Below are 22,578 nucleotides of genomic sequence, written 5' to 3'. Positions count from 1 at the left end.
ACATGTGAATGCAGTTACAGTACTTGCGCACCCAAGTTGGCTCTGGCAGCAATAAAACTACACCAAAACAGTGCTATGTCTGAATGAAAAGTCCTCTTAGACCATGGAGGTTTTCACATGTACTACAGTGGATGTCCATGGAAGTATTTATCAGCAAACCAGATAACCTATGCAAGGATTATGGAGACCTGGCTATCATGCTTTAAAGCTTTTGTGAAGTGAATTAATGAAGGTGTGCAGTTTTGTTGGCTGCATGGAGTTTCATGGTATTTTGGCACACTAGAGAACATATTTATCCAATAATAGTTTTTAAATTAAATTACTTAGCATATATTCATATTACTAGCAATGTGTATGTATCAATACACGTTTCCATCTGTTGACAGGTAATAAAAATCTAAAGATGTCCTGAAAATGGCCCCTATTGAAAGCAAAAGCTAAGGTGCACCAAACAGTCCAGGTTATGTATTTCTGTAGATTGATGTATATTTCCAAAAGAAATATTTGGGTACACACAAACCAATTAGTTAGATTTTAATTGTGATGGAAGGGAGATTTCCACTGAACTTGACTGAATATTTTTGAAGTAAAAATTGTAATTTCAAAACTCTCTAAATCTGTTATACATTTCACTTTCATTCCAATATTTTGAAATACATTCATCCTATAAAGTTAAAATGCAAGTATTTTATGTTACCACAGATTTTACTTGTTATCACTGCAAAACCTGACAAATTTGATTATCTCTGCACTGTTTATTTGTTAAAACACTGCAAAATTATTTAGCGGATAATGACATGTACTAATATTACAATGGATATCGTAATAAAATAATCAAAATCAGTGTGGTTAAAACAAGAATCAGAATGACATGGGAAGTTCAACCAATTCATGCAACTTTTTCTCTCCCCTTAAAAGAATATCTTACAAGATGCCTTCCTAAAAACTTTTTCATTTTTGCAGAATTGTGCATTCTGATGGAAACATCTTTTCTTTTTTTTTCTTTGGGTAATGTTAATTTTGTATCTTTGAAACATTATAAACAGATTTGAAGAGCTATGTGATAACTATATGATATGTCATTACTGCTACAGAAGTTACTCATTTCAGAAAAATGGAGTTTTAAGAAAAGCTAGAAAAGATCCTGATAAAGGCCTTAGGAAGCTGTTATTTCCACCCTTCTCATTGCACTGCCTCTAGTCACTCCGAGTAAGGTTAACTGGCTGGGTTGAGGGGAGAGATCAGTCTTTCTTAAATAGACCTCCCATCATTTAATCCCATCAGCTTCAAGTTTGATTCAGTGCTGAATATGAGTTCAAAGTAGAACCATAGACTCACAGAGTGGTTTGGGTCGGAAAGGACATTCAAAGATCATCTTAGTCCAAGCCCTCTGCTGTGGGCAGGGACATCTTTCAGCAGATTAGGTTGCTCAAAGCGCCGTCCAACGTGACCTTGAGCACTTCCAATGATAGGGCATCCACAACTTCTCTGGACAACCTGTTCCAGTGCCTCACCACCCTCACTACACATTTCTTCCTTACGTCCAATCTAAACCTGCCCTCTTTCAGTTTAAAACCATTGTCCCTTGTCCTGTCACTACAGACCCTGGTAAAAAGTCTCCCTCCGTCTTTCTTATAAGCTCCCTTTAAATACTGAAAGGCAGCAAGAAGAGAAGAGCCTTCTCTTCTCCAGGCTGAACAACCCCAACTCTCTCAGCCTGTCTGCACAGCAGAGCTGTTCCAGTCCTCACATCATTCTCGTGGCCTCCTCTGGACCCACTCCAACAGGTCCATGTCTTTCTTGTACAGAGGACCCCAGAACTGGATGCAGTGCCCCAGGAGGGGTCTCAAGAGAGCAGAGCAGAGGAGAAGAATCCTTTCCCTTGACCTGCTGGCCACACTTCTTCTGATGCAGCCCAGGATATGACTGGCTTTCAGGGCTGCACATGCACATTGCCAGCTCACATCCAATTTCTTGTCCACCAGTATCCCAAGGCCTTCTCTTGCAGGGCTGCTCTCAATCCATTCATCCCCAGCCTGTATTGTTACTGCAGAATAACCACATCAAGCTCTACATTGCACGTTAGTTGCAATTCACTTCCACCACACAAGGACAGCCAGCCTCCCACATATTAACCAAGTGTGTTTATGTTGTTTGGCTGGGTGCTAAGGTTCAAACTTCATTTGATCTTTTACAGTACTTGAAAGTTGGACAAGACTATGAAGAGGCTGAGAGGAATTACTGGTGATGGAATGCAAACTACGACTAATATTAATGCACAGTGTGAAGATGTGCTTCTTAATTACCCTGTTTAAATTTATTTTTTGCACCTATCATACTAACCCTCTTAAGAGGTACAAGAGTGAATCGTTGGCATATTTTTCTGAAAAGCTATTCAGAAACTATCAGTCCTTCAGCAACATTCACTCACCTTCTCTGCAGTCGAGCTAGTAACTTGGAATCTTTAGTCCATGTAATGGTGGAGTCACCATGAATGTCACCAAATTGACAGCATAGATTAATATTTCCAGAGCAGTCAGGGAACAACTCTGCTTGGATTTTCTTCATCAGCTTGGGAGCTTGAAACAGAAGAGACACAGTTTAGAATTAGAAGATAATGATGTTGTCTGGGCATTTTAAAGGAATCCCAGAATGATTTGCAGATGTTAAGAATATGAATCTGACAACAATGGTAAATAACTATGATTTCTTCTGATGCTGAAACCAAGGCTTTAAAAGATGGAGGTTTCACAGGAGTGATTCAGTGCCCCATACTGTCAAAGGAAATGTTTTCAATGCAAAGACATTTTGGATTTATTGAATAGGATCCAAGGGAAGTTCCAGCCCCAAAAGGCATTGACACAAAATAATTTCTTAATCAAAACACATTCTCTCTGACTAAAGGACCAGCTGGTAAAAATAGACACCACAAAGGCACAGCACACCATATGGTTACATAATGAGAAATCATATTAACTGAACACTTGTAACTAGTAGATTTTTTTAACTGATCATAGAGTATGCGAGAAAAGATTTTAAGTCCCAGGAGATGTTGTCTCCAAGGTGTTCCTGGAACATATCTAACACACACTGCCAGGATGAGACTCTTTGCAAGATGCAGTGATGGCACCGTTTCTGTTAAAACACAGCTGGAGGGAGGAACCCACATTTAGTGGTTAAGTATTTGCATTTGGTAATGTCCGTGGCCTTTGCTTCCCTCTTCAGTTTCAAAGGATTAATTTCCAGCCTCTAAAGAAAGTCCCTACCTTTCCAGACATAGGGCACGGTTCTTTTGCTAAACATTGACCATCACACAGAACACATCCAAGAATCACTCAGGTTACAGAAAAAACACTCTGTCCAGTCTGCAGAAGGTCCTGACAACCTGGTTTTCTGCTAAGACTTGTCTTCCGGCTCACAGAACACCCCAGTGTCTTCCGCATGTGGGCATAGCATGAGCAGGAGGATGAGGGTTACTTGGAAAGAAAGGGAATCAACATAAACTTAAGGAAAGGTTTTGGGATCATGTCACATCCCTGCGCTCAAGTGAGACATCTGCTAGATGTAAGGAATGTAAAATGCAAGACGTTATGTCTCCTACTGTGTTAATTCTGAGCCGCTACACTCTGAATGAACTGGCACGACACATCTCCCTCAGGGATCCCATTCCAGCAGTCTAACTTTCCCCATCTAATGCTGAAGGAATGACGGATCCAACTTGAAGGGTCAGGCACCTGGAATTCACTGCTATGTTTAACTTGTAGTCACTTAAGTCCTTAGGCCTAAGAATCTTGCTGAATCAGGGCTAAAATGACGCAGACAGTATGTGACAGGACTATAAATGGAACTAACAGCTCCAGAATCCCTGCCCTAACCACAAAGTCGTCCCTCCTACAGCTGAAAATACAAAAGAGAACACTGAGTATATACCAGACTAACCATACCAACCCTCCCATAATGCTGGGCAAAGGTCCACATGATTCTCAAAAGTACAAACATACATCCATTTCAGTCTAGGCTGAAGCAGATCAGAAGGTTAAGAAAACCCAGTCTTATCTGATGCAAGCCTGAATGTTTAAAACATTTTTCAAACATAGCCTCAGGTACACGGAAAAAGATCAGGCATTTCTCAGTAACTGCAGTTTGCTTGCTCTGCTTTGAAGGAATGTGTGTCTCCTCCCACACATTTGGTTCTCTGGCAAAGGACACATCTTTGAACAGAGAAAAGTTTAGTTTTTTTAAAAATGTGATTGGAAAAGTAGAACTCTCACCAGACCGCACTGTAATGAGAATCTCTGAAGAGCTTCACAGTTGTGTAGCTTACCTTTAGTGACTGTTCAGTCTTGCTCTGATCTACTAAATTATTTTATGCTGTGAACATGAAATGTAATGTCAAAAGGTAAAAATAAGACCTTGGTCCTTGCAAAGTATCCATAGAAACCACAAATACTCCATCTGTCTAGCTGTTACACTATTGCTACTCCTGTCTGCGTTTTGCTTTACCTGTTAGCAACCTCCTAGAGACTTTGACAAGCAACCCGAATCTCATGTCAATCATACGTTTCCTGTGTCAGTTTAATCTTGCTGATTTCATCAGTGCCATTTAGGACTAACAGTAGTGAAAAGGAATGCAGAGCCAGCCGTCAGTCCTCAGACAGGGCTGCAAAACATTATCTTTATCAGTGGCACCCTACTAATAACAGTAATACTTTGCTAGTAATAAAACCATTTGGTAACCAAATTGCATTTGGGAGCCACAGGGCAGGAGCACAATCGGGAACAGCCCTGCGGGAACATAATGATACGCAAGTACTGGGCATGCAGTTGCTTTATTGCGTGCAGTTATGTGGCACCATGATGCTATACACACCTGAAAAGTTACTTGACAAGACAAATGAAGAAGTAACTATTTCAAACAGGTTTAAAAGTTCATAAATTTTCCAGCTAGGAAAAGGATGTTAGAGAGGGTTCAGCTCTGTGGCACGGGGACAGCACTAGTTACTAAGTTCACAGAACTGGAAATTAAAGTCAGTGAGGGCAGGATACATTTAGCTGATACGACTTAGACTAAAGGGAGGCTTCAAGTGTGTTTAGTTCAATGAACTTGAATTTCATACTGTAGCCAGAATGATGGGAAATGACAGAAGTGAAAATTGGTTTTCTCTTACCTTTGCTATCCTTTTTCAAAATTAGTTTCCTTTGCTCTTTACTATCTTCTTTATGAATCACGCCTGCCTCACTCTTCACAGGCCTTTTAACACAGCTAGGATCCTGGCTGACACTTCCTCTCTCCTCCAGTCGGGGTTTTTTTGACAGTGTTGCTGGTGGTAGTTTCTTCTCAGCTCCAGTAGCTACATGACCACACTTTGCTGTGTCTTGTTTACAGTTGATGGGCTCAGGCTCAGCAACAGTTGGTGATGTCTGGAAGGATTTTGACCCTTCTTGATTTCTTAGCCTTTCTGCATTGACTGGGCATGGCTCATATGTGGTCAACACTAAGGAGAATGGCCGAGTTCTGCTGTAGAGTGGTTGCTTTTGAAAATACTGGTTGTTCCCTGAATCAACTGGTGGAAAATTAACTAAACCACTTACTACGCTCTCTGATGTCATGACTTCTTCATCTTTATCGTACTCAGTAGACTTAATTGAATTACCAACCTCAGTAAGCTTGCTGGAAGAGATCAGGTCAGGACAGGACTGGTTAGTCACAATCTGTCTCTGAGCCTTGGAGCTAATTACATTCTGCAAAGGAGACTTCATTTCAGCTTCATCTGGGTTATATTCAATAGCTCTTTGAATTTCTTGTTTATTTTCACACAAGACCGCTTCCTCCTTGTTTTCTTCAGGTACCCTATGGACCTGATCCTGCAATGCTTTGCAGAAAGTTTCCAGCGTACTCAAATTTTCATCTACTTTGACTGCAGTTTGTGTGGATTCAGTTTTTACAAGACTTCCTGTGCCAGGACACCCCACTGCTGATATGCTGGTAAGAAGGCTCTCTGACTGGCTGACAGGTGTGAAGAATGGTAATGTTTCTTTTACAGCCAGTTGTTGGATATCTAACTGATTACTGGTATCTCTGTAATCCTCATTTGCTGTGCTGTGGTACTCCTGTTGAGCCTTTCTAGGCAGTGGGGAACTAACTGATGTTACACTTCCAGATGCATATGTGTGATTTTTTGAAGAATCTGTTTTTAACTCTTCATCAGACTTGAACATGCTGTCAACAAAAAATACACGTTGTTCCAGTGTATTATGACGGTAAACTGCAGTCTGACTCTCTGAATCATGACTAACTCCCAAGTCACACGAAGTTTCAGCCCTTTGTTCATCACCTATGCAAATCTCCCTCTTGTCATCTCCTGTTTGACATGGTTCATATCTGGGCTCTTCTACATAAAAATCTCTTAAAAATGGATCCTCAGAAGAGGGAGTGAATGCCACTTCTTGTTGTACTACTTCTGTCAGTTGGTCTGCATTTTGGGGTAGATTCTTAGGTGTTATGGTTTCAGGTGTCTTAATTAAATTAGGCAATTGCATTAGGTAACCATATTTCTGTGCATTAGAAACAATCTGAAAATCTTGACAGGCATTATTTTTTGAAAGATGGTAACTGTCAGAATTTGTGTCATTTTGTGCATTCAAGTCTAAGCGATTTCCTTTGTCTTGCAAATTCCCCTCATAACTTCTGTGTATGTTGTTAACAGAAGAGTGTTCTTCATGTGTAAACTGACTGGTATTTTCACTACAGGAAATGTCTTTCTCTTCAGGGTAATAAGACAGTTCTTTTGTTGCTGGATAACAGTCTCTAAAATGACACCCTTTACCAGTTACAGACTCATTTCTCAAGGATATGTTGTGCTCAGTACGAAATAATTGTCCAAAAGTCCCAAGTGGCGTATCTGACATGTAAGCTGGGTTTTCTTTGTCACTTGCTAAATTACTACTCTGAGCATTTTTTAATCTTAGAGGAGAATCTGCATCACATGTTTGGGAAGTGTTATTAATGGTACGCTTTCCTTCCCAAGCAACAGTCATTTGAATGGATGCATTACTGTCAGTTAACATTTGATTTGGCTTCTGCTCCAAGCACTCCCCTGTATTTAAGATGATACTATTTGCTGAAACACAAATGGATGGTGCTTCCGTTTTATTTCCAGTGCTAGAATCTAGACATATACCATCTGTTTCTACCACTTGTGCATGACAAATGTTTCCTATGGATGTACTGTTACATGCTTCATCTGTTTTAAGTAGGATATTAGAAACATTGCAGTCTTCTTTCTCTATTCTTTGTCTACTAGCTGGCTGTGTAACAGGTTCCTGCTCTTCTATAAAATCTACTGGTAAAGGATTATCAGAACAGGTCTCCTGTACAAAATTCAGTCCTGTGACTTTGATATCTGTCGGCCTAACTTCTAAACTTGTGATCCCCCGGTTTTCAAATGGGATTTGATATTCTGAGTCATCTTCATGAAGAAGTTTCCACAGCTTGTCATCCATGGCAGATATATCAGCATCTCCTTTGCACTCAGGTTCTCCAGATTCCAGGACTGACTTAGGATTAGCTTCAAACAGAGATTCATCACATGATAAACTGCAGAGAGTATCTCTGTCATTACTATCATGTGAGTCAAAACTATACCTTTGCTCTCCCTCCCTTGGCTCATCACATAGCTTTGCAGAAGAGAGAACAGCACATAAACATTCTTGTTTGTCAGGAACAGAGTCTGTATCCTGTAAAGGAAAAGGTGAAACATCATTCCTCGATTTGTTGCCATTACTAATAATATTAATTCCTTGTTCACAGAAGACTTGATGGAGACAACTTTCTCTCTTATCACAAGGAGCATGGACTTGAGAATAGGTCTGCAAATTTGCATTTTTTGCTTGTAATGTCTTTTCAGTACAGAGCATTTCTGAAGATGGATGGATGGTTCCTGCAGTCTCACAAGTCATGAAGACACCTTCCTTTTCTATTTCAGGCTCCATATATAGTCTCTCACAATTCTGGGTAAAGATTTTAAGATTAGCACCTTGATTCTACAAAGAAGAAAAAAGAGAAATGTTATTAAAAATTAGAATTGCTGCTTGATACAGGCCTGAACTAAAGTCCTGGCTTTAAATGTACCTAGGGTTTTTTTTTTAAATATTTCTGACTTGTAGCTATCAACCTACTGCATAGAAATCAAACTCCTGGGTTGTAACAGCCTTTTACCCTGGTACGTTTCAGTTCTGGATCCAAATGCTGAGAAATACAGAATTTAATCAAGATGAAGATCAATGACCGATATAATCCAGCTAGTTAAAAACAAAGGGAAGGGAAGGGAAGGGAAGGGAAGGGAAGGGAAGGGAAGGGAAGGGAAGGGAAGGGAATCAAATTCCATGGAGGTGGGGAGCATGTTTCACCCATAGTAAATCACAGATGGAGAGGCCTACAATTTTTTACTAGACAAAAATGCATTGTTTCCTAAATGAATTATTGTTCATGCTTTCAGTTACCATTCATTTGCCAGAACAATCTGTAAAAGTAGAGAACTATTTAGCAGTCAACCTTTGAAAAAACACCTTTCAAATAGCCATTAACAGGATATAACAACAAGGACCTCATGAATTGTGCATTTGATCATGTATCCTTGTAGTGGTTGTCTGAAGCTTTGCACATAATACCAGCAGAAACAAAGAAATGCTAAAAAAGTCAGACCGAGTTTAAAAAACAGCAATATTTGTACACATTTTACATTTTCTAGCTTTTAACCAGCCACAAACTCAACTTCACAACTGTTTTGTGTTTTTTTTTTTCCTTATGAGTCCCAGTTCAATCCATAGTTATTTGTTAACTTGTAATGATGTGCTGGATGGCTGAAATGAGTAACTGTGATACATAACAGGTGAGTCTTCTGGGTCACAGCAGAGCTATAAAAGTGTAGTGAGTGCTGGCAGACACGTAACTCAGAGAAGCACTTCTGAAGAGAAGGAAGTGGTGTTATTTAGTGAAGGATATGTAATGAAGGATTTCCCATGAGTTGCTGTGTGCTCAGGTAGAGGCAGGGGCTGCTTAGACACTAGGTTCTTTAGTTTCCATAAGTTCATGGCAAAAGGATTACCGGCTGTAGTAAATATTGCTTTCCTTTGCTGCAAAAGCCACCCACTTCAGCTGCAATTCCTTTCATCCTTTCTGTTTCTCCATTCAGCTTGAGTAGGATGTGGAGCTGACTACATGCTGTGGACAATGGGGAAGGAAAAGATATAGAAAACTTTTGTCAATGACTTTAACTGCTGTTCCCACCCCAAGCACCATGCAGTTGACAGCACACTGTCTTCAAAACTCCTTGGCCAGTGCATACTTACCTAGAAACCCTGAGCCTGGGAACTTCAGCTCCACAACTGCAGTCTCCTCTGATTCCCAATGCCTTGGTCTCCTGCTCAGGTCTGCTCTGCAGAAGATGCCATTCTCTAGGTCTTTAAGTTTAGAGACTGTCCTGGTTCCAGCTGGGATAGAGTTAATTTTCTTCACAGAAGCCAGTGTGAGGCTGTATTTTGGATTGGGGATGAAAAATAATGTTGACAGCGTGCTGATGTTTTCAGTTGTTGCTAAGCAGTCAAGGACTGTCTGGCTTTCCATGCTCTGGCCGGCCAGCGAGGAGGCTGGGGGTGCACGGGAAGCTGGAGGGGACACAGCCAGGACAGTTGACCCAGGCTAGCCAGAGGGATATTCCATACCATACGACATCATGCTCAGTATATAAAGCTGGGGGGAACAAGAAGGAAGGGATGGGGGGACACATTTGGAGTTATGGCATTTGTTTTCCCAAGTCACCGTCACACGTGATGGAGCCCTGCTTCCCTGGGGATGGCTGAACCCCTGCCTGCCCATGGGAAGAGGTCAATGAATTCCTGATGTTGCTCTACTTGCGTGCACAGCTTTTGCTTGACCTATTAAACTGTCTTTATCTCAAACCAAGAGTTTTCTCACTTTTATCCTTCCAATTCTCTCCCCCATCCCTCCAGGGGGGAGTGAGCAAGTGGCTGCGTGGGGCTTAGTTGCTGGCTGGGGTTAAACCACGACAGACACACACTCTCTCTCAAGTCAAGGGGGATGTGGGCTGGAACATGTCTCTACAGTCAGTTCCACTTCTCTTCTCCATCAGTTCTGAGCATTTGGTCTGAGCCTAGTGCTCCTCCTGCCACTTCCACTTCCCCTTCAAACCTCTGGAAAGCAGTTAATTTTTCTATTCGTTGAAATCACTGCAGCCTCAATCACAGCTTTTACTAAAACCTGTGGAATTCTTGCTAAGTTAGACATATGATCAGTCAGTTCCTACCTGCTGTTGGTATGAAACTGAAAATAGACAGCTCTCTCATGTCCACTTGAAAGTGGGCTGAATATTTCAAGAACCCTTTTATCTATCTAATCTGTGTGTCTGTCCATGCTGGCATCTGTCTGTCTCAAGCATTTATAGACAAGGCAGCACTGGGGAGTCTAGACACGTTTTCATGTCTGGAAAATCAATACGATGACAAAAGAGGACTTGTAATGGAGTGCCTTTCCTTGCATTTGACAAAAGTACGTCTGAAAGCAGAATGCCGTTTGAAGCCTCATAGTGGCACATTTATTAATTTTTTTAATTTATATTTAACAGGGATATGTGTTCCTTGGGTGTGTGGTAATCAGCTCCATGTTATTGTTGCTTGAAAGTACATATATTCAAACCCTTTAAACATGTTTTAAGAAACCTTGCTGGTTTTAACTTTGGCATTTTCTTAGATTAGATTAATTTCAACTAACACAGTCGTAGAACTATTCATCTTGATTTGTTTTTTTGTTCCTGTTCTCACAGAAGATTTCTAGGGTTTAACGCCATACATTTGAACAATTTCTTCCGTTATTAGACAGTCTGCTTGACTCCAGGGGTGACAAAAAGAGTGGTAACAAGCTAGAGAATTTAATCATGTGATTGCAGTAAAACAAGCAATTTGTGCACGTGTAAAACTGGTGCATGACGACAGAAAGATGAAATCACAGTTCTGTATTTAACTCATCCATGAGATACACAGTCCATGTACCTTCATTACAAAGCCATGGCTACTGTGAATAAAGGAAGGACAAACAGGTAAGTTAGTTACATAATAGCTATGTAAAAGGAAACAGCCACTTCAAAACCAGAGCTTGCTTTTTCATCTAGTGTAAAATCATCATGTATGGAGGACCCTTCCTTGTTTTTTTTGCTCTGCTAACAAGACCCATTGTGTTCCGAAGCCTGACAGGATCACATGAAAAGCAAAGAAGGACCGTAGAGAGTAAGCGAGCACTCTCGTCACCTCTGAGTTACGGAAGGTGGTGTGGTTTAACCCGGCAGGCAGATGAACACCACACCGCCGCTCGCTCACTCCTCTGCCCCCAGTGTGGGATGGGAGAAAGAATCAGGGAAAAAAAGGTAAAATTCATGAGATAAAGACAGTTTAATAGGAGAGAAAGGGAAGGTAAAATAACAATAATGATAAAAGAATATACAAAATAAGCAATGCCTAGCGCAATTGCTCACCACCTGCCAACTGATTCCTAGCCAGTTCCCAAGCATCCTAAATCCAAAACACAGCACTATACCAGCTACTAGGAAGAAAATTAACGCTATCCCAGCTGAAACCAGGACAGAAGGAGATAGGGGAGAACATGCAAAAAAGAGGAAGAAATTTAAAAGGATTCTACTACTTCATGGCAATCTGATTTCAGGAACATTTTCATCTGACAGTCTCTGTGGAGATCTAAAAGTCACCAGATGACCAGACTGGTGACCCACGAACCTGCAGAACTTTTTACATGTGAAGTGAGCTTCTCCCAGAATGTTTCAAGTCACCTCTTGAAACACCTCTTGAATGTTTCAATTCACTTCTTCAAGTCACCAGGAACCGAGGTGACAGCACCTCATCTGTGGTCTCAGATGTTACGGTAAAACTGATCCATCCCTTCAGCGCAAGCTCAGCTGGTTCATTTTCAGATCTGGAGATCTTCTATCCACGATATCATCCAACTTAGTGGCCAACACATTACATTTTTTACTGTTCCTTTTAACAGTTTTACTACCAAACCGTGCTTGTAGAGTGCTGAGTAACATGCAAGCTATGCATAAGTTTAAATCAGGACTAGATCAAAAATATAGTTTTCTGAAAACAAAGCTCTGGCTCTGAAAGCCATTGACTCTCTTGTGGCAACTGAGAGAGATCCACTTACGTTGTCTAGTTGCCTTGCATCCTACCTCTCGTTTTGGTATTTGCACTCAGTATCCCATGTCCACTCTTCCTTTTATCAGTTGCAGTGGATCCCACTTTGGTGGAAATAACTTCAGCTTCTCTGAAGTTAAAAGAGATCCTTTCTGAATCTGGCTGGCTCTTAAGCTTGGCAGGCTGTGCTGTTCAGTGATGGGCTTTAAGTAACACTGAATCAACAAGCAACAGCAAATACTTGGAGGCATTCTAAGAAATGTATAGATTGGCTGTGCTTCAACATATGTAATTGCATCAAGAGGATGCAAGCCTACAGGTACTCTGGTTCCAGACTTGTGCCCTGACCCAAAGTCAAAGACAGCAGTTACCTGTTACATAAAAGTAAACTTCAATCTGGTGAAGCCCATAGTGTGGTTGTTTTTAATTTTTAGCTTGTTTTATAATTTTTAAGAGAAAATTCAGCCTGTATAAGGTGATGAATTGATACTCTGAGATCCACATTTACAAAACAGGAAAAACAGCACAGGAAGCCTGGCTGGGCAGGATTATCGTTGGTGTTCAGAGGGAAGTTTAGGTAATCACCTCCATCAGGCATTGTTCAGGCCATCTAGCAAAACCATCTGCAGAGAGGCCAAACCATATCTGATACTAAGGAGACTGGGGCAGTTCAAGAACCTGAAGAAAATACAGTTAGCACCATACCTGGGAGGGTTTCATTAAATAAATACTTGATTCTTAAGGAGACCTTTCAATGGGAATATAGCACCTGTGCAAGCTGTTTTGTTACTTAATTTTGTTACTGATCTGGCAGAAGCAAGAGTCAGCACACTTGTGAAAACAGCAAGTGCTAGCTTCTGGAACAGCAAAAAGGAACTTGAAGACTACACAGGTGGCCCGGGAGGGCTCCCAGTTCCTGGGACTCAGCGTGCCCAGCAGCCACATGCTGGTCCCATTTCAACACAACATCTGGGCTCTTGCTGGTCCCTTTTTCACCCTGGTTTGCATTCAAAGAAAGAAGCCAGAGGAGCCACTGCATCTCAACAGGTGATCCACACATACCCCATATACAAATAAAAAAAAATTATCAATCTGAGCAGGAAATAAAACAAAATTAGATTTGGAAAAAAGCAAAGTAATGCACTTGGGAATACAATACATAAATGCCAAGGGGAAATATATCAGGGGTAAACTACACTGCTGACCAAGACATATAGATAACAGAGGGGAAAAAATTAAATATGGCAAGTAATAATAAGGTCAATGGAGGTTGTGGTATGATACAGGAGCAGAGCTACAATTACCTCTCTTGATGTCTCACATGTCACAACAAATAATGTTCAGAGGCTTATTAAAAGAATAAATGAGGTAATTCCAGCCAAAATATTTTGATAGAATGATGCGGAAACAGAAACACCAGGACAAGTGCTTGGATTTGGAATTAAGGCAAAATTAAAAAAATACACTACCACTCTGCTGTTAGCTAGAGTCAATAGTGATATTGGCACTATCTTTAATTACCAATATTTCTTGACATCAAAACTAACAGGCACATCATAATTATCTTGTAAACAAATATATAAATCTGGGATCTTCAGAATACGGCAATACACTAAAGAAAGCCAAATACATTAGGTTGTGATAAAGCAAAGAATGGAAAGGCAGCTACATCACCTTACTGCTCTGTGATAAAAAGGTATGAGTAAAGTTGGAGTTAAAATGGCCCTTTTCCACGTGATTTTTTTAAAGGCACCTCAGAGCACCACAAGAATCTTCACAGTATAATCTGAGTTACCTGCTGTTCTCTGCTCCCTTTGTCACATCTAAGAAATGGGCCATCTTCCCCCAATGTGACAAAATTTGTTTCTGGACTGAGTGACAAACTGTCACATTCACATGAAAATAAACTCAGCAGGCATCAGTTAAGGCTATTCCGGTTCTCTTTCCTCTGTAAAATGTAGAGATAATTTATACATCATGCTTTCACCTGATCAGCTGAACCATTTCTGTTAATGAAAGCAAGAAGTTCATCTCTGAAATGAGATAATTAATTTTACCTCATGGTTTCTCACTATTTTTTAAGAGGAAATAGTTTAGCAAGGTAATTCTCCACTGTAAATGAAGTCTCCATATTACATTTATATCCCTCTGTTTGTACAAATGGACTGTAACAAACCATCCGTAGAATACAGAGAATAAGTATATCACGGCCTCGGGATCAGAGCTCCCTCAAATCCACCATGTTTGGAACTGCTTTTGGTTTACACTGTTCTACAGCAGTAGCTTAGTGGCTCTCTCCATTTCTCTGTTTTATGCAGCGCCACTCAAATTCCTCCTTCCTAAAATAACACTCTGCTTTAAATGGTACACCTGCCTTGGATTAGCTAAAATAATTCAATACCTGTAGTTATTTCCACTGATTTAGACAGGTGAAACAAAAGACATGAGCTATATTTCATCCAGCAGATGCTTACTGACAGGCACATCCTGCTGGCATCCTGCTACTCCTGCTGAAGCGGCAGAGAAAGAGGAAGTTAAAGAAGAACTACACTATTTGAAAGGACAGAAAGCGAGTTCTCTGCCTTTGACAACAACACAGAGCAATAAGCTGACCGTGCACAGCTGTCATCGGTCCATGCTCTGAAGTGGTAAGGATTTTCCAACAGATGGTTTTTTGTGTGTCTCCCAGGAAGACTGGAGCCAACTATAACACAGGTGAGAAAATGGGATGTTATCTGCCAGTCCTAGGGTGGATCCTGTTGAACAAGCAGAGGTGGTACCACAGCCTGCATGAGCTCTAGTTACGCAGACTAGGACTCCTCTGTTTGCTGTGATGCAGTATCACGGTTTAACCCCAGCCAGCAACTAAGCCCCAGGCAGCCGCTCGCTCACTCCCCCACGGTGGGACAGGGGAGAGAATCAGAAGAGTAAAAGTGAGAAAACTCATGGGTTGAGATAAAGACAGTTTAACAGGCAAAGCAAAAGCCGCACACACAAGCAAAGCAAAAAGGAATTCATTGACCGCTTCCCATGGGCAGGCAGGGGTTCAGCCATCCCCAGGGAAGCAGGGCTGCACCACGCGTGACGGGGACTTGGGAAAACAAACGTCATAACTCCAAACATCCCTCCCCTTCCTCCTTCTTCGTCCCAGTTTTACATACCGAGCATGATGCCCTATGGTGTGGAATATCCCTCTGGCCAGCCTGGGTCAGCTGTCCCAGCTGTGTCCCCTCCAGCTTCCCGTGCACCCCCAGCCTCCTCGATGACCGGCCAGCACGAGAAGCTGGACAGTCCTCGACTGCTTAGCAATAACCCAAAACATCGGTATGTTATCAACATTTTCTCATCCCCAATCCAAAATACAGCCTCACACTGGCTTCTGTGAAGAAAATTAACTCTATCCCAGCTGACACCAGCACATGCAGAGCTCCTGCCCCTTAGCGCGCTGCTCAGGCTCGTACCGTTCCCTGGCAATGTTCAGCTTTCGTCTCAGCCAGACTCAGAGCAAAAGTCTGACACAAGACCACCTTTTCAAGTGAATGCCTATTAGAAAGGATGAGGTGCAGCCTCTCAAACTCTCCTGTTGGATCTGTGGCACATGGTATGAATATAATACTCAGAAACAAAGCATGCTAACCACTTGACGGAGAATCATTCTGCATCCAAGGACTACTGTTATAGAGTGCAAAACTTTCCAATCAAGTGAAAAACTTTGAGAACTGAGAGGCCTAATTTCTGCTAAGATTCAAAGCTGCAGGAGATTTGGATCCCAGATTCCTCTGTCATTAGAATCAGATTTAGGCAAACTGGTTTTTCAAAACGCCAGCAAAAAAACTGTGAGTGGTCGCAACTTGCACCAAGAGGGAGTAAGAACACATGTCTCATAAAAGAATTATGACTGACTAGGTTTTAGGCTCAGATAACCAGGAAACCTTCATTTTTTCGAGCAGTTATTCACTCAAATGAAACAAGAGACAGAGACGCACTTTAAAAACATTTGAATGAAAAATGAAACAACTATAAGCTGATTGAAAATCATGTGTTGGGCATGCACAGTAATTCTTACTCATTACTGTTTTGGAACAGAAGTCCTCACCCATTTTGTATTCAAAGTCAGCCATTAAACCAGTTCCCATCCAACAGCTGCTTACTGGCCTATGTGAAACCATTTGCTGGGTTTCAGTTTAACTCCTCATGGGCAGAGTTAACCCATCATAACTGTTCTGACACCCTTTCAATCAGTTTTGATTTGCTCTTCCTTTTTTGTGTAACCCAACTCCTTTCTCCCCTCTTACGTTTCCACCCTTTTGCCACATCTTTGTGCATGTCACTCCCAGCAAACACCCTCTCCTTCGTGACAGCGTTGGAGTGCAGAGCACACAAGCAGCACCTGCACTTCTATCCTAACCGCAGAGCAGGAACTCTAAACTTAAGAGTGTCACAGCAACGAAACACTCTAAATCACAGCGCTCCATTACACATGGCAACTTCTAGGACACCACACACAACAGCAGAGAGCTACCATCTTAACATATCAAACAGGGCCAGCAGCCCAACAGATGAACAGCTTCACTGGCCTATGCAGTCCTTGCAATTTTGGCTACCCTGGAATCTAACAAAGCAGAGGTATGACGTGCTAGACAAAATACTTTTTGTGCACAACCACATTACCCTATTACTTGGAAGTTCTGTGTCAGTTCTGCTTCTCTCCTTTTCGTACAATAAAATTTAAAATTATCTAGAAGTGACATAAATTAACCTCAGGAACATCAAGCCAAGTATATCCCCAATTTTATGAGAACAGGCTGTTCTGACATGAGCAAAAACAAAATAATGGCAGAATGAACAGTAGATCTAATCAGCAGGAGGAAAAAATGCTCTAGAAATATACGAAGACCACACACCATTCCTCCCACGGTACCAGTGAAAACGTTAAGTATTTTGCCTATGCCTTGGAACCCCTCTGAACCACCAGCTTCAGCAGGACTTTACCAACATCGTTGGCATTCGGCAGGCCATATAGACATGGGCTCCGTAATTCAGGAGTGACATCGGTACCTTGTGCTGAGGGTGCTGGCTGAACACGAAACAGACCGGCTGTTGAATGACACACTGCAAACTTGAAGCCTCCTGGCTCTCTGTACAGTATGTAATATCATACAGCTGGCACAGTTGGCTTTTAGGACCTATTATTAATGAAGCTGCTTTGAAGCATTAGATAAATAAAGAATTTCACCCGAGACTAGACCATGAGGTCATGAGAGGAGTCAGGAGCCTCCCACCTTGACCAACTAATGGAAGGAGAAGTCACCCAGAACAGCAGCTGCTGCACAAGATAGACTGCAAAAGTTGTTCCAGTTAGAGGCAAGTTGGCATTAACAGGGAGCGTCAATCCTTGGGTAATTAGTCCTGCAGTTCTGTGGCTGCTATGTACCTCTCAGTAGACCTCATTACCACATGGAGACAGAAAATACAATGCTCTTCAAAAGCAGTCAGCTGAGTTTTCTGGTACAAGCCCCTCACCTTGCTCCTGGCAAAGCTGTCTCAAAAGCTGGGTTCCAGCTAATACGACAGTGCACTTTTACATAAACCTGTGTGCAGCAATAGGAGGTTGATTCTTTCTTGCCTTTCTTAGGTTACACAAGCAGATTGCAGAGGAGTTTCTGGCTTACTATAAGGGATCTGTGAGAAGCTGTCCACATTTTCCTTGTGCTCTAAAGAGTAGTGTCCAGATGGGATGCTTTTGTTTGGCTCATTTTCAAGACCACATAATTTTGAACCTGCACCTAAACTTCATCTTCATTCATATGTGTTTAAAACCAGAGGTTTTATTTGTGCTCATCTCTAAGCCCTTTTGTGTACACCAATACTTCTTTCCTACTTAATTTTTATCTAATACAAAGTTTTGGTCATGGACCCACAAACAGAAGAAATACATACTGACTGCAGGTAACAAGAGTCTAACTACCCAACCTGAAATTTGGCCACGGCACTTAGAGTAATGTAACAGCTGCTCTTTGGTAAAAGGGTTCTGGGATTTAAATTATTGTATTCACTTGGAAAACAGTGTGAAAATTAACCAATGCCTCTTGCAAACCACAGTAATACATACTGTACTGTCAAGAAATTCTCAGTAGGTTAATTTCAATAGGGCCGTATTCTCCATCATAAGAACATAGAATCATGGAATCGTTTAGGTTGGAAAAGACCTTTAAGATCATCAAGTCCAACCATTAACCTAACACTACTAAGTCCACCACTAAACCATGTCCCTAAGCACAACATCTAAGCATGTCTTAAACACCTCCAGGGATGGTCACTCAACAACTTCCCTAGGCAGCCTGATCCAATGCTTGACAACCCTTTTGGTGAAGATTTTTCCTAATGTCCAACCTCAACCTCCCCTGGCACAACTTGAGGCTGTTTCTTCTTGTCCTATCACTTGTAACTTACAAGAAGAGACAGGCACCCACCTCGCTACAACCTCCTTTCAGGTAGTTGTAAAGAGCGATAACGTCTCCCCTCAGCCTCCTCTTCTCCAGACTAAACACCCCCTGTTCCCTCAGCCGCTCCTCATCAGACTTGTGCTCCAGACCCCTCACCAGCTTCGTTGCCCTTCTCTGGACATGCTCCAGCATCTCAACTTCCTTCTTGTAGTGAGAGGCCCAAAGCTGAACACAGGATTCAAGGTGTGGCCTCACCAGTGCCAGGTACAGGGGGGCGATCACTTCCCTACTCCTGCTGGCCACACTATTTCTGACACAAGCCAGGGTGCTATTGGCCTTCTTGGCCACCTGGGCACACTGATGGCTCATGTCCAGCCAGCTGCTGACCAGCAACCCCAGGTCCTTTTCTGTCAGGCAGCTTCCAGCCACTCCTGCCCAAGCCTGTAGCGTTGTGTGGGGTTGTTGCGACCCAAATGCAGGACCTGGTACTTAGCCTTGTTGAACCTCATATCCATCAAACCTTTGCCCATCAATCCAGCCTGCCCAGATCCAACGTGGTGTCGTCTGCAAGCTTACTGAGGGTGCACTCAATCCCCTCGTCCAGATCATTGATAAAGATATTAAACACAACTGGCCCCAGTACTGAGCTCTGGAGAACACCACTTGTGACTGGCTGCCAACTGGATTGAACTCCATTCACAGCAACTCTTTCAGTCCAGCCATCCAGCCAGTTTTTTACCCAGTGAAGAGTGCGCTGCTAAAATGTGATGGGAATTTTATGTACTATAAAACCAGAGAAGTCTACAGATGTTTTTCAGGCAGAATAATTCAGTGATTTCTGACTGCTTAAGACACCCCAGTGGTTACATCTAGGTCAGTCTACTACCCAGAACTGGGAGGCATTTTTGTTTAAATAATATAGATGAAGAAAAGCATGTGGAACTGGAAAAAGCTTGTGGTTTTTTGTCATAAATGTTTTTTTCTGTGCAATTAGCTATTCAGCTTCAAATCAGTAAAGTCAGTGATAATAAGATTATTCATTATTTAATACTCAGATATATATTTATATACATTGAGTCTTTACTATGTGAAATAAAAAGTATGATCCAATTCCCCCACTTATGAAAACTGGTGGAACATCGTATCAGTCTGTACAACTACACTGATTTCCCTAGTTGATTTCCCACCAACAGCATGAAGTATGCAAGTACATGGAGAGTACCTGTTTAGGGTTTTTAACTGGTTTTTACATTTCAGCTGGAATATCTGACTCTTTCATTGTTTTATTTTTAAAAAGCAAAGCTCCATTCACTTCTGTAACATGAACTCTCTGGATTAAATTCCCCTCCTTGTTATAAATTCAGAGCAAACCCCTGCTGATTTGTTTTAGATTTCCAGCACCATAAGTGGATGACAATTTTGTTTGTTGAGTATCAACTGAAAAGAAAGTAAATCAAAACATTCTCTGAACACAGTAGGTATTTAAGAAACTTTCTTGGTTGAAAGAAACATTACTTTGGTAAGACCTGTGCGATAGCCTACATATCGGATTTCCCTATCCAGCTGTCCAGAGTCCCATTAGTGCCTCTTACTATTATCAGTCTCACTCTATAATTAGAACAGCTTATGGCTGATTTGGGCCTTTTTCAAAACCAGATTTCCTTCCCAGTCGTAGCTGTCATTCAGAAGTACATGAATAGTATCTTTCAAAGTAATTTAAATTTTACATTATTTTGTGACAAGAATAAAATGCATTCAAATCAGTAGAGCAGCTCTGTCTATTAAATGATAAACATTTTACTTACCCTGGGTGAGACACTTTCATTTGGCATCTGATTTTGCTCAAAGAGGCCCCAAGTCCTTTTCCTTTCCCAACGAGAGTCTTTATCTGCCTCTTCTGTATGACACAAACCAGCCTGCATTTGCAAGCTTCCTTTCTCCTCAGGAACTTGTGTTGAAATGACACCTTCCTGACTGGGAAACAGAGCAGTGGATTCCCTAACCTCTGCCACAGTCTGAAAAGATTGTCCTATATTACTTACATATCTGCAAAGCTCTTTAGGGTTTAACAACTTAAAAATGTTTCTTCTTAGGCTTTCTGTTAAGGTACAGACAGCATGCCTTGCATTCTCCTCCGGCAAACTTCTTCCCACCTCCTCTAGCAGCAATGAGCTTTCATCCAGCAAGTCCTTGCCCGTACTGTTTTCTGTCATCATCTCTGAAGCCTGATTTGTCAAAGCAGCACCAATGCCACTAGTAGAGGAGTCCACCTTAGCACGTATATTATCCTTGTTCTTTGATTTGTCAGTTGAGAAACCTGCAGCTGAGTGGCCGCTTCCATTATTTTCTTCTTCAGTTCTGGGATGGTCATTTTCAATGGCTGCAGATGCAACAGGAACGTTATACTTTTCGTTGTCTTTCAAATTGGTACTTTTATCTCGGTGGTGTCCAATAGTGAGAGTCATCTCTGTCTGCAAAGTTGCCTGGCTGTACATAGAGGGGTCTCTCCTTACATTTACTCCTTTGAATTTTGAGTGATGACCACAGAAGCCAATGGTGGTATCCATAGGCGTAGTGTTATCTGACACTTGGAACAGACAAGGCATTTCACTGAGGAAGTAAGCACACCCATCACAATCCTTACCCAGTTTTAAATCATCTTCATCATCACTTTCTAATAAAAATTGTAATTTCTTTTTCCAGATTTCATTTTCGTGCACTGTCAGCACATCTGAACATTCAAAATACTCTAGGTCATCATCAGAAAAGTCATCACTTACACTTGCAATTTTCTCTGCATAAGTCTCCAGAAAAACGGCAGAATTTTCAGAATTATCTTTTACAAAATAATTGTGATTTACTATGGGAGTATTTACCTGCTCACTGAACAGGGTATTCATGGTTAGAGGTCTACCGAGCTCAGTCTTTTTACATGCCTGGACATCTGCCAGAGACTGACTAGATACAGAGCCTTCTGTGTTAAGGCAACAGTTGTCTGCGTGACAAGTGACTACATTTGTAGGGTGGGAAGGCACCTGCCTGCTGCAGTATTTCTTTGCTTCTCCAGCACTGATACTGACAGTATTGTTAAAATGAATTAGGTCATCACCATTCTCTGACAAATTCCTTAGGCAGGAAATATTTTCCTGGGTTTTAAACGCATGTTTTACATCCATGTTGTCTTCTGTGTTAGGCAAGTGCCTGTGACATTTCTCAAATGGGGACAATACTGCTTTTCTGAGCTTCTCAAGCAGTAAACCACTGATTTTTGAAGAGTCAGAATCTGATGAAATCACCATGGGGTCACCCTCACAGGGGTAACTCTTGTGTTGTGCAAAATGTTTCTCATTCTGCGCATTTTACCCTGAAGTCTTCCACACTGTCATTTAGGTCAACAACAAATTCTGGGGAAGTTTTATATTTTGTATTTGATTCCAGTTCAATAAAGTTGAACAGCAGGTCATTCTAGCTGTCAAACTCTTTCCAGGTACTGTTCAATAAAGTGCAGATCTTGCTCTGTGCACCTGCAAATAAAAGAAACCTGACGTTTAAAATTACTTCTAAAATGGGTATATGTATTTTCTAAAAGGTGGTCAACTGACACATAGTTACAAGCATTTTCAAAAAAGAGAAATCATTATTAAAAAAATCGAGATTGAACATTAACAGCAGTCACTATAACCCTGCTATCTATGCAATGACGTTTACTGGTAACACATTGTAACTGTCCAGAGTAATTTGTGCTAGGAAAACAAATTCTTAAGCACGCCTGCACATACATGTAGCAGCACAAAATAGGCTTTAGCACATGTCATTTAGACATTTCTAAATGCAAACAGTTATCTGCAGACAATGCAAATTTTCACATATGCATGACTTCACAGGTACCAAGTACCTGCTATTTTAGTAA

General features: G+C 41.4%; 1 protein-coding gene across 1 annotated transcript in view; it reads right to left on the bottom strand.

The window, feature by feature from the left end:
- LOC309415311 (alpha-protein kinase 2-like) overlaps positions 1-21,967 on the bottom strand; it is a gene marked incomplete at both ends in the record, with an annotated part of 39,107 nt that extends 17,140 nt beyond the window's left edge. The window contains 3 exons of the mRNA XM_082012795.1: positions 2,432-2,579; positions 5,169-8,043; positions 20,474-21,967. Of these exons, the coding sequence (XP_081868921.1) occupies positions 2,432-2,579; positions 5,169-8,043; positions 20,474-21,967 (4,517 nt within the window). The remainder of the gene's footprint in view (positions 1-2,431; positions 2,580-5,168; positions 8,044-20,473) is intronic.
- Positions 21,968-22,578: the final 611 nt, after the last annotated feature.

Source organism: Phaethon aethereus, assembly GCF_964289735.1.
Source record: "Phaethon aethereus genome assembly, chromosome: Z".
Classification (NCBI taxonomy): Eukaryota; Metazoa; Chordata; class Aves; order Phaethontiformes; family Phaethontidae; genus Phaethon; species Phaethon aethereus.
This window is presented reverse-complemented; position numbering and strand designations above follow the sequence as displayed.